At 37.3% G+C, this 19,331-nt stretch overlaps 1 protein-coding gene across 3 annotated transcripts in view; it reads left to right on the forward strand.

The window, feature by feature from the left end:
* Positions 1–1,911: 1,911 nt before the first annotated feature.
* The window catches only part of larp1b (La ribonucleoprotein 1B), a 29,709-nt gene continuing 12,289 nt past the window's right edge, over positions 1,912–19,331 (forward strand). For 2 of the 3 annotated variants that reach the window (XM_084393676.1, XM_084393678.1), the window contains exons 1-6: positions 1,912–2,635; positions 8,844–8,905; positions 10,092–10,151; positions 12,626–12,851; positions 16,141–16,260; positions 16,601–16,763. In XM_084393676.1, the coding sequence (XP_084249802.1) occupies positions 2,278–2,635; positions 8,844–8,905; positions 10,092–10,151; positions 12,626–12,851; positions 16,141–16,260; positions 16,601–16,763 (989 nt within the window). In that variant the 5' untranslated portion in view covers positions 1,912–2,277. The remainder of the gene's footprint in view (positions 2,636–8,843; positions 8,906–10,091; positions 10,152–12,625; positions 12,852–16,140; positions 16,261–16,600; positions 16,764–19,331) is intronic. The other variant, XM_084393677.1, reaches the window with a different exon arrangement.

Raw genomic sequence — 19,331 nt, forward strand, 5'->3', positions numbered from 1 at the left:
ACTGTTTTGGCCAGCAGAGGGCATCAATACCTTCTGTCTGTCCTATGTCCTGGATCTGACCCACAAATTTACAACCTCAGATTAGGATTATCTTGAAATACCTAGAGGTTGTTGCAGTGCTTTAAATTGATCTTTAGACTGCAACTTTCTTTTCATCTCCCCATGCTAGCTGCTGGAGGTGCTGGATTTGAACCTGAAATTTAAGATGTGCATTTAACTGATATAAATAGTTGGTGATAGGAAGAAACTTGGGTTTTATAATGATTATTGCATTACATGTTTCATCCAAAATGTCCAAACATTCAGCTTTTTTTTTTAAAGCTTTTGTCACTGTAATGTTTGGGTTTGCTGTGAGTCTCGAGTATGAGATTGGAACTGATGTCATAACATTTTAAGTGTTACCCAGCAGCACCTTTGGGGGTGGAAAAGTACTCGAGTTTCTTCACAGCTAATTATTTTCATTTCACTGTGAAATGTCATGAGGAGCAGACTAAATGGCTCTGGAACTACATGGTACATAATCACACTTACATATATGAAAGATCCAAAGAACTTTTTTTTTGTCCCTTACCATGTGTACAATAAATGACAGAATCTGAGTAACTAATTTAATGTGAACTTTCATGATTAAAACACTGAACAACTTTGAATTATTGGGGTATATCCAGTATATACCTTTTAATTATAGCTCATTAATATACTGCTTATTTAAATATTTGATTGTAATGTATTGGTGGTTTCAGTTTTTTTTAAATAAAATAATCTTTCATATCATCTGCCACCTTATTTATTTGAAAAGCAGTGCATTAACAGTCGTATGTTCATTCAATTCAACACTTCAATTCAATTCTCATTTTAGACTATAGTTGCAGAGAAGACCTGACCACATTTCATGCACATATGTCATTTGAACTGAAGCTGTTCTTAGACAATAATATTCTGAATTGCTTTTCTTTGACGAATGTAAGGAAGAAACCTTAGTCTAACCACTTTGTTCTTTGTCCAATGTTGAGTCGGAAACGAGATTTAAATAATTAATTTAAATAATTGTTACTTTCATCGGTCTTCCATTATTAGCACAACTTATTGATAAACAGTAGGCCTAGGCTAAGCCTTGTTAATGTGCCCTCGGTGTGATGCTCAACCAAATTTAGTCCAGTGCTTTCTATAACGTTCTGTTAGCGTGTTCATATTTCTAATTTGTCAAAGGCTCAAAACCAGTTTATGAAATCTATGCGATGTCACGTTTTATGGGGTTTTTTTTTTTTCGTTTTTTTTGTGTAACAGTCTGTGGGGGAAAGGCCACGTCAGACTGCCTTTGTGTTGCCAAATCGTGCTTTAAAAACCAGCAACCTGACAAAATAAGCTCCAAATAAGCATAAAACCTATTTACAAGAACTACAAGAAAATATTATATAATCTATTAATTTGATGTATTGTACAATGAATTTGCATAACACGTACGCTACATAAGACAAAATTGAAAGGGAAAACAAACTACAGGGACTAATAATAATAAACATGGACCTTACTCGTGTTTTTTTTATATATATACAAAGGAAAACAACATACAGTCTTCTTTTATCTTTTAATTTTTTTGCTTTGCAGTTCGTTTAGTTTGCATTGCCTAACATTGAAAATACAACTTTTCTCAAAACAAGCAAACAGTCAAAGAAAAAGATATTTGACAGCTGCTCTTAATGGTCAGTCATACTTTGCCAAGTCCAAATATTATAGAAATAGCAAACAAACAAATAAATAAATGCATCCGGCGACTGTCCCTATCGGCAAGCAATAAAACAAGAATGTAAAAAAAAAAAAAAAAAAGTGGACATGGCAACACTGTCTCTAATTAACCACGTTATACTGTCCTGCAGTAACGCTGTTTGACCGCGAGGGGCGACAGAGAGGAGACACACACTCGTCCAATGACTCGTGGCCGTTCGTAGTATTTCCTTTTATTTAGGTGGGTTGCCGATCAGCCAAATCGTGAAGTGGGTTGAAAACATTTGCAAAGTTTTTATTTCCTTCTTTTGGCTTACTATAATCAGTTAGTGTGATCGAAGAACATGGCTTCTTTAAGGGATCGAGCATTTTGACATTTAAAAACACGAAAAAGTCCGATGCAGCTTTCCTCCGTGTTTCAAGCTGCTTGCTGTCAACTTGTGCTCTAGCTGCAACAGCTTTCACCGAGTGTTTCTCTTCATTTGCGCTGGAAAACAAATATTGCGGGATAGTGACAAAATAACAACGCGTGGGCGTTTGCGCTTTTGAACCATGACCACTGAAGTTGCGAGTGACTTGGACGTGACAGTCAGTTGTTTGGGCGAAGGGAACCAAAACAAGTCGGACGCGGATCGACCCAAGAAACCTGATCGAGCGAGCCACGAGGAGGGGCAGCTGGATCCTCCTCAGGTCGACTCTAAACATCAAAAACAGGGGGACATGGAAAGCAAAGCGGATGGGTTAAGCACGGACAGCACGAACGACAAGGAGAACGAGCAGAATGCATCAAGCCACAAAGCAGAAACTGCCAAGAAGAAAGTGATCGAGGCTCCTCCGCCGACAGTGAACCCATGGACGAAGAGGAACGCATGCCCTCCAAATAATCCCACCAACAGCTCGCTACAAACAGGTAACGTTAGAGAGTTTATGGCCGCTATACAAATTTATGCCTCCAACAGCATTTATTCTCATGCACACATGTGCTCTGTTAGCTTGCATGTGCTACTGCAAACAGGAGCGGCCATTAAACTCATTTCAGTTCACTTTTATAACCTTTTTTGCATTCTCGTGCACCAGTGATTTGAAACACATGATAACGTCGGCTATTCTTTCATTTAATTTCAATTCATAAACTTTGTGCCCATATCCGTAAAGTGTGTTTTTCATACATGGTCAGAGAAACGAGCCAATCAGAGACGGGGGTGTGGCCTGTTAGCATTAGCACCAGTGATGGGACGTCCGACTCTTTTCAGCGAGTCGGTTCTTTCGAACAATTAAGACTGATTCAGCCAAACTTGTAACTTATGACGTCATTCCAGGCAACCTGGCGTGACATTATCCCCTAAAATCTTTTTAATAAAGACTTACACTTAAGTGTGCACTTATTGCTGTCTAATACACTTTTATTAATAACGTAGTTTATTGTTTATTTATTATTATTTAACCCATTTGGAACTCAAAATTAGCATTTTCATTAATCAGTTTAATAAATGCAGCTTTTGCTCATTATAATCGAACAAAACACTGTTTATTGAGACCAACTATTCTTCGTATGCTTGTTCATAAAACTGTTATGACTTGAGGTAAAGTTGTAAACATATTTCCAGTACGGTTTATTTGTAACATTCCGAGTTGTAAACAAATCTTTTAGAGATCGCGTTGTTCTCTTCAACCGATGCATTGAAAAGATCCACTCTAAAGACCGATTCATTCACGAATCTGACTGACATCACTATTTAGCATTGCGCTAAACCCACAGCTCGTGTAATCACCTAAAGCGGTGTGAAGCAATGGAGATCAAAATGCTCTGCTTTATCCACACATTTAAAATGGTCTTCACGTGGATGTGACTATCACTAGGGTGTTTTATGCTTTTAGGGTTGGAGCGTTTGTGGTATGGCTAACATGCTGTGCTGTCCTGGCTCGCCTGATTAAAAACACTGCTGTTGTTTAAGTTAGAGAATACATAAAACACACACCCTGACCATATTACTTTACTCATGTTTATTTATAAAGGTTATCTTAATAGATTTCGCTTCAGTTCAAATTGTTTCAGTTTGTTAAACGCACTGCCTGTTGCTGTCAGGAAGCCCGGAGAGTTCGTTTTTGTCATTAGTGATGTGACCAAATATGGTGGTAGTGGGAATAAACGCCCATCAAAACGTCCGTTCCCACATCATTCTGCCGACAGACTCCTGTGTGCCTCGATCATTTGGGTGTATTTGGACAGACTTGCTGATGTGGGCAGATTCAACCCCCCTCGCCACCCCACCCCATCTCATCTGATCGAGTTGCACGGGAGCACGTGTAGTGCTGAGCACTGCAACTCCAGCAGGAGCTCATGGGAGGCCTTTACACCCTCACTGCTGTACACTGGTTTCAACCCCACTGCTAAACGCATTGTGTTTTGGTTCTTGGATCTTCATAGTGTTTGTGGTAGTGTGTAGCTCACCTGTTGAGTAGACATGACTATGACAGTATAGTGTAGGTTTAAAGTAATATTCGACCACTCACAAACTGTATTCATTTTAAAGTAGATTTGCTTAAACAGTGGTGTAGATTTTGGCGACTGCCTGTTTGAAAAGAGAAATTTGAGTGCAGAAAAAGAATGCACTTTGCTTTTAAATGACTAAAAGTCACTTAAAGTAATAAGAAAATCGCAAACCAGAAGAGCAGTTCACAAGCTTGTTGTTGAGGATCTCATTTCAGGGTCTGATCAAAACAACTTTCAGATTGTGCATCTCAGAAACAATATTCTTTAGGTCATCAGTTTACATTCAATGTTTACTTACCAAAAATAGCATAAATATACTGAGTTTTGAAGTCACTTATGGCAGTGAGTAGTGTAGCGACGTCTAAAGCACAGATCATGCTGAAGTCACTTTCAAACTAACTATCTCTCTGTTGGTCAGCCCTTCAAATTCACGTGACCAACTTGATCTGTGTAGGGAACTTTTTTGCCTTCACACGAAACCCCCGAAGCATTGGTTTCCTATTGAAGTGACTAGATTTTGCCTACAAAATGTAGCCGAGTAACATTAGATGTGACCGCATTGTTCGCTACCAGCTGGACTAGTATTAGTTTGGTTAGATGGGTTCCCATCTGATACCTAAAGTAGCATGAAGTAGTAATGCTTTTTTAATTTTTTATTCAAAGGAACCGAAATTAACATTTTTATTTAGCCAAAAACATAAAGTTTCTGTAATTTAATTAGGGTAATTGGATAACTGAACTTAGGCTACTATGCTATTTGGGGTGCTGTGTTCTGAAGAGATAAATTAAACCAGTCTAAGATGAGCCGCCTCTCAATATTTCATACGCTTACAAATTCTACGCATTGCTTCTTTGGCATCATTTTTGGTCACAGTGAAGTGCATCTACACTGCTGACATGTTTACCTTTTTTAGCCTTTTACGTCAGTGGAAAAACGCTAATTAAACGCCACTGATCAATGATTTTAGCCATCCAAAACTATTGGTTGAAACTGTATTGGGTGATTGGGCATCTTGTCAAATAGAGATTGTTTTCAAGCCACTCCAGGGAAATCAATGTTGTGAATGGTGATTAAATTCCTCTGTTTCAGTCTTTGAATGATGAAACCCCTCAGTTGAATACTGGGCATCTGAACTATATGAGCAATTTCCTGGTTTTCCTTATGAAAAAAAACTGTTGTGTTCAGTTTGAATGGAGATGTCATAAATGAGCATTTCTCCTTTGTGGTTTGACCGAACCATTACAGTCTGTTGTTGTGCGAGTTATGTCAATAAATATGCATTGCACATGTCATTGTTCTGATGAATGAACAGAGCTGTTAGATCTCACTGACCTTGTTAAGCCAAAGGTCTTTGTGCTTTTTGCATTGTGGGATACATGTCATAATTCCAAGTATTTACGAATGGGACCATGATATAAAAGAAGCTCTCGAGTTGATTCTTAGGGATCCGTGTTGAAAATCTGGAATGTGTGCATCCCTTGAATGATCAGAATTCTGTCAGATGATGTATCGACTGATAGCAGTGTTTTAACAACCATGCCATTGCTCCTAGAGTCTGTACACATGACTTCTTGGCTGACATTTGAGAATAGACTGCTCTCCTGTCAAACAACCATAGTGTTTGTGTTGTCACAGCATCTTTGTTGTAAGCAGCATTGTCTACTTTGACAGCAGTGATACCTGCATGTGGTCATTTGTAAGTTTAGAAACCTCTTTGGCTTAATGTGAATGTCACATTTTCAAACTCTTTCCACTTTTAGGATATGCAATATTTAGGCTATATTATGTACACTACCTTTTTAAAAGTTAGGGGACATTAAGATGAAAGATGCCTCTTAACACTTTCCCCGCCGTTGATAGAAAATTCCGTCATGTATGAGACAATTCTTCCCCGCCATTGACGGAAAATTCCGGCTTTTTGTGTTTTCACTGTTATACGCTATGATACATCTTCTGAAAGAGTACAGAATCTCCTGATCAAAAGACATGTGAAGAAGCAAAAAAACAAGCGATAGCATATGTCAGCAGATGCATAGGCTATCTAAAATAACGCGACCATTACACATTAAACAGCATATAAATCAAAACGGTCTAATATTACTGAATGAAATGTCGACCCAGGATGAGCTATAGGATTGTGAAAGCTTTGGGGGTGTCCTACTACATCTATGTTTTGATCATTGTTCTGAATCCGATCTGTATGTGATCTTTGACAAAAGCGTGTTTTTGACAAAAGACTTAGACAATAATTCGTAGCTTAATTTTTGTTTTTTTAAAAGCAGAGACTCTGTTCTTTCTTTTGATATATTGCATGTTCCGATATTCATACAACAAAGTATTATGAGGTCCATGAACATTTTGTGAAAACTATCAAAAATGCTTTATTTAAAAAAAAAAAAAAAACGCTGGTGGGGAAAGAATTAAGATCACTAAGCTGCATTTATTTGATAAAAAATACAGTTAAAACACTAATATTGTGTGTGTGTATATGTGTATATATATATACATACATACATACATATACATACATACATACATATACATACATACATACATATATATATATATATATATATATATATACATACACACACACACACACACACACAATATTAGTGTTATATATATATATATATATGTAAACAATATTAGTATATATATAAAAAAATATTCCAAATGTTGGATAAGCCTTTGAGCTGTTAGGAAAACCTACATTAGCTAACAACACTATTTATTTTGTGGACTATTTATTTTTGTTTATCTAAAAATCAGTAGCAGTCCGACTGGCTTTTCTTAATGTTTCTGGCTTAACATTTTAGTGATTTAAATGATCGTTTGCATCAAAGTAAGTTATTCGGCCTCGGGCGGCACTAACTGAGAGAAAGGTGTCGACGGGACGGTATCAGTAAGTCAGTGTGTATGGTCACACCCCACACTGTCGGCAAGCGCCCAGTGCCTTATCATACAGGCCATCCTTTCAGTAATGATAAAGGACCCCGGACACTCCCAGAAATGGGCGTCCCTTTCTATTGCCTGTTTAATCCCAACAGCTCAAAAAAAAAAAAGAAGGTAAAGAAATGTAAACCGGTTTTGTTGGCAATTATAACATAATGTAGCGTTTGTTTCTCCCCCAGGAAAAAGCTTTGAATCTTGCTGTATTTCTAAAGGTTTTGGTTTGATGATCATTTAAGGCCAGAATGCTCCACTTGGATAGTTTATGGTTGTTCCTCCACAACTACAAAGAATTTGAAACTCCTCCTGTGCAAATGTAAATTCCCTGATGTTGCAATGAATGGATAGATGTTCATTAAAATGCAAACAGACGGTTGTCACATACATTGTGCTAACCTACACCAAGATTAATGCTTTTAGCACTCATATTCCTTTTTGTTATTTTAAAAAGCAGCAGTTTATCTGCTTGTGTGACTCTGTAGATCTGTTATTTTGGTGGGGTTGGCGGGGGCAGTTTGTCAGGAAAAGGCCAACCGCTTTGTTGGTTGTGTGAACAGTGGCACAAATACCCTTATGGGGCCATGCCATTGTGTTGGGGGGATTTGAATACCACGGATGACTCCACTTTCACTGGCCCTCATAGAAATGTTGTTTGCTGCTCCGTCTCACAGAGGAAGTTAATGTTTTACGTGTGTGGATGTGTGACCTTGGTGTGCAGGTGCTGGCGTGTGGCTTTACAATCTAAGTGAAGCTGTTCCCAGATAATTGACCACAGCACTTAGTCCGCATTGACCCGCCACACTGGACGCACTGAGAGAGACATTGGTAGATTTGTAGTGCAGATCTGTGATATCCAGAGGACCAAAATTCAGTGTTCATTCATGAGTCACTTTAATAAAGTAATGCGGTATTTATGGTCATACTTTGAGCTATTAATTAAAAGTTATAACGTTTTTGTATCCTGGAGGTGTTTTATAGATAGTCTAGACTGTGCTCTTGTATTCAGCAGCTGTTTTGAAATAATGCAGTTTGTAAAATGCCTGGAAAGAAAAGTAATTTTACAAAGTAAGGCATTGTTGTGTCAGTGCGCAAGTCATTTTAACAGGTGGTTACTGTACAGATACCTGCATAATATGTGTAGGAGTTGGGTTAATCTGTAAATTTTCATTATCACTTAAGTTAAATTTAGAAGGTTCAGCTCATACCGCACGTTTCCTCTGGCATAGACAAAACTAGCTGTAGAGATGTGTACAGTAAGGGTGACTGTCTTCAGTTATTGAATGAATGATCGATAAAGTCATTGTATCGGAGTACAATTGGAAAAGTGCTAACTATTTATAAATGGCTAAGGTGTTACTGCTCATACAATGTCAGTTAAATTCTATGAAAGCATCCTAACTGCCTTTGAAAGCTGAATTAAATATAGTAATTTGTAACAGTGTGGTTAGAGCATTTAAGCATTTATGACAGACGCCATAGCCTCACAGTTGTTGACTGATGTGTTCTGCATTTATGTAGTTTTCTAACATGGCAATTGTGGTAGTAGTAGTAATAACAAAAATATTAATAACAGCAACAGTCTGAAATAAAAGTTTATTTGAATAGAAGTCCTCTAATGAACTACATCAAACAATCAAATCACAATCTCCTGTTTTTGTTCTTTGTCCACAGAACCCCAGAGTCCTGCCAAAGTTGTCCGTGCCAGCAAACCTAGATCCAGGAAGACCAGTAAGGTAAGGCGCTCTCTTATGTAAGTGAATCGCCAACTGAGGCCATGTGACATGCGTTTATCTGTTTAATGAAGACAAATGAATAAACTTGAATACCAGCTATCACATATAGATAGTACATTAATCTATTTGGATAGATCATGTCTTTTTTAGTCTGTCTATTTGTGTAAATCTGGAGTTTTTTTCCTCCAGTCTATTTGTGTAAGAGAGTCTTGCGTCTCTATGTTCTGGATCAGGGGTCAGCAGCAGCCAGTCATAGAGCAGCTCGGCTTGTGTTTGTATTTAAGTGGATGTTTGTTCGCTCTGTTCTGTGTTTTTTGTGGGCGATAGTCAACAGTTTTGAGCACATGAGTTTTTGACTTTTACCTCAGTGGGACGTTCCAGGGAGAGCACATAGAGGGCTCAAATTCAGTCCTAACAGGGGCAGTAGAGTTGTCCCCATGGCTGACTCCAAGGCATGTTACTTTGTCTCCACTTACAAACACATACAACACTTGACAGGTTCCCTTGTACGTTCATGACCCCTAGCATGTTATTTGGTGTTCCATCATGCATTACAGTTTTTTGAGTGGGATGTGACACGTTTTGTTTATGCCTTGTAAGTTCACGTTGGTTACACCATTTAACTACAAGGCACTCCCTCGCAATTTTAGTTTGTACCGTCTAGCTTTAGCATCTGGGACACCCAGGACCCATTTCAGGACGATAGTGGAATCCGATACGCCGCTTGGAATTCTGGGTTGCTTCGTGGCTTGAGGAATGATTGACGTTCCTCCGGTAATAGAAAGTGAAATGATCTCTGAAAAGAAACACCCACACTTCCCCCACAGCGTCTGAATAATATTTTGTATGTTAAATAGTGAGAAAGTTGATGTGTAAGTTGGAATCTCAACTTAAAGAGTATTTGAGACATAGATGTCAGTGGAGTGGGGCAGCTGCTGTTCATAAATCATTCAAACTGGACGTTGACATAGCATACATCTGCACGTCGTCCTTCTAATGAGAATCATTAGGGAATAGTGTTGTTTGGTTGGTTTTATGCTTGTTCAAATCAAATCGTTATTTTTTGTTATGTGCATTTTGCGCTTATGTCCTTGCGCAGGAAGTGGATGGGAACTTGATGAATAATTTCAACTCAGATGTAACTTTCTTTTCTTTTTTTCTCTCTTTCTTTCGTTCCTATTTCTAGTCAAGTGACTTCAGTGACATTACAAACTGGCCTACCCCAGGAGAACTCGCCAATAAGGAGGTGAGGAAGAATCACAACCTTTTGTATAGTTTTAGCTCGATACTTGATAGATATTGAATTTTGTTTAATTTTAGGACTGTATTATTTAATTTACATTTGAAAAAAGTGACTCATTCTTTTGTATCTTTTGATATTTGATGTGTTTTTTTGATGTGAATTGGTTTTGGTTTTGTTTTGCCCAAAAGGGGACATCATGATGTATGTTTGTTTTCTTTTGTTGTTTTTTTGTCACAAATTGTCTCTTATTAATGAAATGATGTCTGGAAGGTGTGTTGCATGTTAAAGTCGTGGTTCTCAATCAGAGGGCCGGGACCCACTAGGGGTCCTCATCACACTTCCAAGGGGATGTCAGAATAGCTTAAAATTATTTAAAATAAGACAAATAAGAAAAAATGGAAACATCTAAAAATCAAGACGGAAAAAAAATTAAAAACCTTATCCCGTAATCACAAAAGACTGGAAATATCATGCAAATATGTTGGTCACAAGTATGAACCCTGAAATATATTGTTTTTAAAATGTCTGGAATTGTGGAAATGTAATGATATTAATTATTTTATTAGATCTTTAAAAAAAAAAATCTAATTATTTTATTAGATTTAAAAGTTTTAAAACAAGCAGCTTTGTCATTACAGCAGAAATATCCTAAATCGAGTGCCATCATATTTGGTCTTGGACAGTGGAAGCCTTGGAGTCAAACAGGTTGAGAACAACTGTGTGTGTAAAAGGAATAGTTTATAAAACAAATATAAAATAGATTTATATGCTTTATAAAATGAAATAAATCCTGGCAACTTTCAAACTAATGTTATCTCAGATCCTCTGTGTGTATTTGTGTGTTTTTTCTCTCTCTTCTGTGGAATGCAAAAGGAGATATTTAGCAGAACATCTTAGCTGCTGTTTTCCATACAGTAAAAGTGGATGTCAAGCTCAAAGCTGTCAAGTTGACTTTTACAGTCAAGCTCCAAAAAGAGAGTAAAAAAGCCATACCATAAAAGTGGCCCATATGACTGACTCGAATACTGTATTTCCATTTACTTAGACATCATATGATAGTGTTTAAGGCATTATTCAAGTCTTTCCTTCTGGCTATTCAAATCATGTATTTGCTTGTATATTATATTGTATTTCTTCAGAATACTTGAAATTTAGCACACAAATAATATGGACCACTTTTTATAATAATATTTTTGACCATAACATTTTCTGATCATGACAGTGTAGAGATCCTCATTAGCTTATATTTGTATGGAAAACAGCAGCCTGTTCATTCAGCTAAACATCATCTTTGTTGTTCCACGGAAGAAGAAATAAAGCATACATCTTTGAAACATCATGAGGATGCCTTTAAGGACTGCCTTATTCCTGCGTTTTTGCTTCTCTATACAGTACAGGCCAAAAGTTTGGAAACATTACTATTTTTAATGTTTTTGAAAGAAGTTTCTTCTGCTCATCAAGCCTGCATTTATTTGATCAAAAATACAGAAAAAAAATTTGAATATTGTGATATATTATTACAATTTATTGTACTTTAAATTATCATTTATTTCTGTGATGCAAAGCTGAATTTTCAGGATCATTACTCCAGTCTTCAGTGTCACATGTGACATCCAGTCTATCACATGATCCTTTAGAAATCATTCTAATATTCTGATTTATTTTGAGTGTTGGAAACAGTTTTGCTGCCTAATATATTTGATGAAGGTTAAAAAAGAACTGCATTTATTCAAAATAAAAAAATATTTTCTAATAATATAAATCTTCTTTACTTTATCAATTAACATTCTTGCTGAATAAAAGTATTGATTTATTTCAAAAAAAGAAAGAAAAAAAAATTACTGACCCAAAATTACTGACCAGTAGTGTATATTGTTACAAAAGATTTCTATTTTTAAAACATTTGCTTCTTTTTTTTTCTTTTTTTTTTCTTTTTCTTTTTTTTCTTTTTATTCATCAAAGTATCACAGGTTATGAAAAAATATTAAGCAGCAGAACTGTTTCCAACTTTGATAATGAATCATCGTGTTAGAATGATTTCTAAAGGATCATGTGATAGACTGGAGTAATGATCCTGAAAATTCAGCTTTGCATCACAGAAATAAATGATAATTTAATGTATAATAAATTGAAAACCAATTATTTTAAATTGTAATAATATATCACAATATTACTTTTTTTTTTTTTTTTTTTTTGAACAAATAAATGCAGGCTTGATGAGCAGAAGAAACTTCTTTCAAAAACATTAAAAATAGTAATGTTTCCAAACTTTTGGCCTGTACTGTATGTCTGTCTGTCAGTGTTCAGATTTAGAGTTATAATCCCATGAAATGAAGAAACTTTTATACACTGTCATGATGAACTGTGTTCACTCCATATCATGTATCTGTCTTGGGTTTCTCTGACTGGACTGCTGGCTTTATTCTGCTGAGTTCAGATTTATTTAACTGAGATATTGATTTTGTTGCACTCCTCAGCAGCAACAGAATGTGATAAACACACATGGGAGGAAAGGGACGTCCGGACGGAGGGAGAGGAAGAAGGATCTTGGGGGAGAGAAGGGAGAGAAGGAGAGTGGAAGTGATGGGAGTGACAGTAAGGAGAACAGGGAAGCACAGTCGGATCCGATAACTGGACTTTCGAATGAGAAGGAGACCGAGGATGGAGAGGAAACACACAGCAGTGCCCCCCGCAGGAGAGGAGGTGAGACAGACCGACAGCACTAACTCACACTCAACTACATATCAATATTTCATTTCCATGGCTGTGTTCGTAATCGAATGTAAGCTTACTACTTACTGCAAGCTGTGCAGTGTATGTTGCTTACTGTTTTTATTTTATGTTGTTTTTTTATAAAAAACTTAAATAACAGATGACAGTTTCACACAAACATTTCAGAGAGTAGTGATACATCTTGGACATATGACATCTTCATTTGTCATATGACCTCATCACATTGCATGGTTAAAACGTTCCAGTTATCTTGTTGGAAATCAACTCAGTTGTTATCCAATTTTGTGTATAAATGCCTAAAAGTTTTGGCAGTCTGATCAAATAATACACACTGTTTTCAGTACTATATGCTGTACACACTACTGTTTATAGGTTTAGTATTGGTAAGCTTTTTTTTAAATGTTTTTGAAAGATGCCTAAGGTGCCAGTTATTTGATCAAATATACAGTAAAGCTGTAATATTGCAAAATATTATTACAATTTGAATAGCCATTTTCTATTTTAACATATTTTATTTGTATTTATACAAATTTACATTTTGTCAAGCTGAATTTTCAGCATCATTACTCCAGTCTTCAGCGTCACACAGTCCTTCAGAAATCATTCTAATATGCTGATTTGGTTAACATATTTTTTATTATTATCAATGCTGAAATCAGTTGTGCTGCTTAATATTTTAGTAAAAACTGATGCATTTTTTTTAAGCCGCTTTTATTGAAATATTTAACGATCTATTTTATTTTAAATGTCTTCACTGTCACTTTTGATCAATTTAATGCATCATTGCTAAAGAAAAGTATTACTTAAAAAATGACCCCTAACATTTGAACAATAGTGTACAGAAGTACATACTTCAGCAAAAGTATGAGTAGTATGTTTTTATGCAATTCTGAATGTTCCATTCATAGTTCTTGAAGGTTCACAAACTATTTGATACCTATTGGCATGAATGCAGCATCATGCAAAAGGTAGTGGTTACCGGAGCCATTGTGAAAATCATTAAAGAAGATCATAATCATTCCCAAATTCGTTTGCAAAATTATGTATTTTGTTTTAAAAAAAAGCTAAACACAATGACGTGAAGCAGACAGTCATATAGAATTATGGGTTAAGGTCAAAGGTAATGACCCATGGTCACTGGTTTGACTGTAACATAAAACCCTGAGTGGTTAAAAATTGCTTTTAAACATCTGTCTGCTGCATTGAATGTCATGTTTCAAAGGGTTATGCAAACCTGTCAAAATTACTTCTCGTTTCATTAGATGGGAAGTGGAAAAAAATTACTTGGCACACCTTACAAACGCTCGAACAAACTTCGAGAAATGTGTTCACTTGAACATAATCACATGTACAACCTCCAGCTAAAAAAGAGTGAGAAAAGACTGACACTGAAAGGATTGAGAGCTTAGAAATTCTCGTGATGCCTGGGCGGATTTCAGACACGTAAATGCTTTAAATCTCACACGCATGTCTTAACACATGCACACAGCCAAACACACGTTCAGACACTCAACATCCTTGAAGTATTACACACGACAGATTACTTAATTAAATGGGTCCTTAATTACTTCATAAATCTCATATTATGTCTTAATTTTAGTGCGGGATCATTTGTTATGAATTATTGTCTAAATGTTGTGGCAGGACATGTGCAGGAGTATATAGACATTCCAAAACCAGAATGAGGGCTTTTAGTAAAGTTTCTTTCTGTTTCTGTTTCTTACATATGTGTGTCAAACCATATGCACTACCGGGTTTTCAGAACTGCCTTAATCTTAATTCTGGCATAAATTCAACAAGGTGCTGGAAACATTTTCCTCAGAGATTTTGGTCAGTGTTGACATGAAAGCATCACACAGTTGCAGCAGATTTGTCGGCTGCACATCCATGATGTGAATCTCCCATTCCGCCACATCCCAAAGTTACTCGATTGGATTGATATCTGATGACTGTGGAGGGGATTTGAGTATAGTGAACTCATTGCCATGTTCAATAAACCAGTTTGAGAGGATTTGAGCATTTAAACGATGCTCAATTGATCTCCAAAAGTGTGCCAAGAAAAATCCTCCACACCATTACACCTCCAGCACCAGCATGAATCATTGATACAAGGCAGGATGGGTCCATGCTTTCGAGTTGTTTATGCCGTTTTGTTATTAGAGTTACTGTTACCTTTCTATCAGCTCGAACCATTCTGCCACTCACTGGATATTTTCCTTTTTTTCCTGACCATTCACTGTAAACCCTAGAGATGGTTGTGAATGAAAATCAGAGTAGATCAGCAGTTTGTGAAATACTCAGATCAGCCTGCCTGGCACCAACAACCAGTCACCTTTCTTCCCCATTCTGATGCTCAGTTTGAACTTCAGCAGATCATCTTGACCATGTCTACATGCCTAAATGCATTGAGTTGCTGCCATGTGATATTTGCGTTAAAGGGCAGTTGAACAGGTGTACCTAACCAGTGCACTCACCGACAACTTTAAATGCATTTAATTATTTATACAAAATAATATATATATGAAAAGATTTTAAATGTACTTTTTTTTTTCTTCTTCTTTCTAGGTCACTAATCAAAAAAGTAAATGTCAATCATTTGTACAGACGGTCAGATGTTGTTTTCTTTGAAACTCAAGTTTGTCAAATCATGCTGGAAAACATGATCATCAGGTTTTACACCAACTTGCTGAGTTCATGCAGTTCAAGGGCTTCTGCCATTAAAGCAATAGAGGGACCAAACCAAATACTGAGGCCTTGTCCTCGTTCGAAAACGCATGTTTTTCATTCTGTTTTGGCCTTCCGTCCACACCGAGACAGCGTTTTTGAAAACGCTCTCCAAAGTGGAAAAATTTGAAAACACCATTTTCGCGTTGTAGTGTGGACTATGAAAACAGAGGTATTCAAAAGTTAAAAATTTAGTCATGTGACGCATACAGCACCCATTGATTTCTCTGGCCATACCGGCCTTGTTGTGCCTGCTGTTTACTTTCATAGTGTTGCTAAAGATAAATGTTCCTTTGGTGATTCTCCATATTACAATCTTGAAAACGATATTGTGGATGAGGAGCGTTTTGAAACGAAAACTCAGTTTTTAAAAATGTATCCGGATTGTAATATGGTAATAATATTGTAAATGTATGTTTAATGCCTGAAACATAAGTATTAATTTTTTAATTCAAGACCACTGGAAATATTTGACCTTGAATTGCACTGTTAATTTGAGCTCTTATCTTGTCCTTTTCTTTCATGTGTCCCTCAGGCTGGAGAAGAGAGAGAGATTTCTTTGACACAGCAAGCGTTCGCAGTGAGGGCAGCGATGTCCGTGGAGGCCTGAGGGGCAGGGGCAAAGGTCGCGGTCGGGGCAGAGGTCGTGGACGAGGTAACAAATAAACATCCCTAAACAACCTAAACATTGTTTCTCACAGTCAGACTGTCTATTAATTCAGTTTTATAGTTACAAATTATTGATGTCATGTAAAATTAAAGTGAAGTTGGAGCTGGATGTACATTTTAAGCAAACTGAGCAGGAATGCACACTCAAATCTAGTCGCCTTAAAATTAAAAATCAGTCTTCTTTTCTGCCGTCTGTGCACAAAAACCTACACCTGACACACTGTTTCCCACAATCATGATGCTTTTTGTCACATTTGCAGCATATATATATATCATATAAAATATTACATGATATACAATATTACATCTTATCTCTTTCTTTGCAGGTCGCTATGATTACTCCCACAGTTACCGGGACTCTTACCAGGATAAGTCCACGGTTCCAGCCGAGTTCGGCACTAACATGATCTATTACTACGACGATGGTAATCGCGTGCAGATGTATACGATTGAGGAGAATTTGCTTAAAGAATATATCAAACGCCAAATGTAAGTTCCATATCTCTCCTCTCTTTGCATTTAAACTAAATACAGCACACTGTTTGCTTGTTCAGCTCTCCGGCTTTCAGTGTGCCAGATAGTGTCTTTTTTTTATTGGTCATATTTGGACACATTAGAGAATTTGTACATTCAAGGTTTATCTTCAGTTTAGTAACATAAGCCAAACAGTGTGAGCATGGTTGTATTAAAATATGGTCACTGTCTTTTAAAAAAGTGTTTAATGCATTACCACCAGCAGGGGGAGCAGCTGCAGCATCAGGCGGCCTGGCACTGCCTTGTCTGCACGTGTCCTTAATTTAGCTCTTCTGCCTTATGGATGATGGGGAAGGGGTCAGATGATCTGGGTCAGAAAGATTAGGGCAGAGGACACTGGGTGCATTGTGTGTGTGGGTGCGTTTCTTAGTCAGAATTGACAAAAAAAAAAATTGGAAAGGAAATGAAAATGTATATTGTATGCATACAGTCAAAGTCTGTGTTCATGTTTTTCCTCTACTATCCAGTATGTGTTTATTGTTTTGTGTGTGTGTTCATGCCCATGTGATCTTATTCTCAGAATTCAGCCTAGCTTACTTCACTCAACACTGTGAATGTAATGAACTGAAAGTCCACAGGGAGCAAACACACACACAAAAACATATGTGTTTGATGACTGACTGTTTAACACTGATCTGAAACCTGTCTTTCAAAAACAGTGAAGAGAAGGGGGTGAAAAGAGAGAGAAAAAGAAATAGATATTAGATATATATATTAGCTATATTAGAGGTTGACCGATTGATCGGTTTTGCTTGTGATCTATAACCAATTGCTGGAACAATCAGTTATCGGCAAAAATCCATACCAATAGTTTTTCCAGGTAGCGACCATTGCTGGAGCGTCTGAAAAGGGTCCACTGTCATTACACAGTAAGATAGTGTCCTCTAGAGGTGAAAGAAAGACTAACAATGATGCATCGTAGTGTTTGTTTTGACACGTGAGACTGCGAAGCACTGCTACTTCTGCGGAGTGATTTACTCCAACTCTGAGCGAGCTCTCTGCTCCTCACCACGGGGCTTCTCAGGTGCTGCGAGCAAATCACTCCGCCCAAGTAGCAGTGCTTCACCTCCTGAGAATATAGTTCCCAGTATGTATACGGTTAGAAGATGGCTGTGTCTCATGTGACCTTGTTATTTGTACACGCTGTGACTATTAAAATCACAACATGTAAATAGGAAAACGTTGGCGTTATTTTGTCACTTATTGGGAGCAGTAGGCTAGATGGAGCCGTTTACCTTCAGTATGTGTGCTAAGCTAGGCTAGCGTTGGGTGCGTCAGACAGAGTTACGGCACGCACAGAGATGAAAAGGGTATGTATGGACTTATCTAACTCTGGGGGATACGGTGAATAAGCTAAAGTCCCAAAAAGTCGACGTGTTCCTTTAAGAAACCAATGTTTTTCTGACCTTTAAAGATTGTGCGGAAAGCAAAAGCTTGTATTATCATTTTGTATGCGTCCATTGCAAATCATGCTGTTTTTACTTCCTTTTCAGCCTAAGCTTTTCCGGGTCAGTACGTCTACCTTGGGTTGTTTTGCCAAGTTTATAGTGTAAATGCAGATATCGGATATGGGTCACTTTTAAAAGATGTACGCTGGTCATCAAAAAAATTGGATATAGTTAACAAATCGGAATTGGGCATCAATACCTGCAGTGTAAATACAGCCTTAAAGTGTTGTATTTATCCACCCAATTTTGTATCCATATTTTTGTATGTGTTAAAAAACAGTCCATTTTTAATATCTTTTTGTTATTTGTGTAATTTGTCACGTTTCTAAGTTGTACTTGTACTGGATGTTGCCCCAGGACAGTTTTTCCTCACACCCAAACACACTAGCGAGTGAAACTTGCATAACACCTCGGCTGAAACTCCCCAGATTAATTTGCAGTGTGGCTTATGGGGCAACTTCGGCTGACTAAAGCTGCTGGAATGTAAGGTGTGTTCTGGGTGGAGGCCACACCGTTCCTCCCAGAACACTTCTGGTGCTTAAAAGGGGAGGTTTTTAACAAATCCTCATGTATGCTAAGAATCATCAGGGTACTTTTTAGGAACTTGCATGTGTTAGTAGAAATTTGATCAACTGTTCTCCAAACCGCTTGTCCACAGAGTCTCTAAATTGTTAGTGTACAATATTTATATGCGAAATTCAGCAGTGATAGTGGAGATCTTGCTGCACCTGGTCTCACTGGAATTCAGCCAGAGGCTCTGCCATCTGCAGTGGGACTGCACCGTTCCTCACCCGAAACAATACACAAAACCCAGAGGACAGAGATTGACAAAGAAAGAGTGTTGATCTGTGAATGCATTTGTTGCTGGAATTGAGATGGATGATAGCTAAAGGGATGTGAGATTTCTGTCTTATTCCCATGATGTCCATTTCAGTTCTCTCTTTGAGTTTGCACATTTAACCATTAGTGTAAGTGCAACCGCCTGCAGCAGTTACAGAACAAGACTGTAAAATTTGAACAAAGCTGTTCTTGGATATGTGCACTACATATCCAAGATGTATTTTGCTCTACATTG

This window comes from Rutilus rutilus, assembly GCF_951802725.1.
Source record: "Rutilus rutilus genome assembly, chromosome: 21".
Lineage (NCBI taxonomy): Eukaryota > Metazoa > Chordata > Actinopteri > Cypriniformes > Leuciscidae > Rutilus > Rutilus rutilus.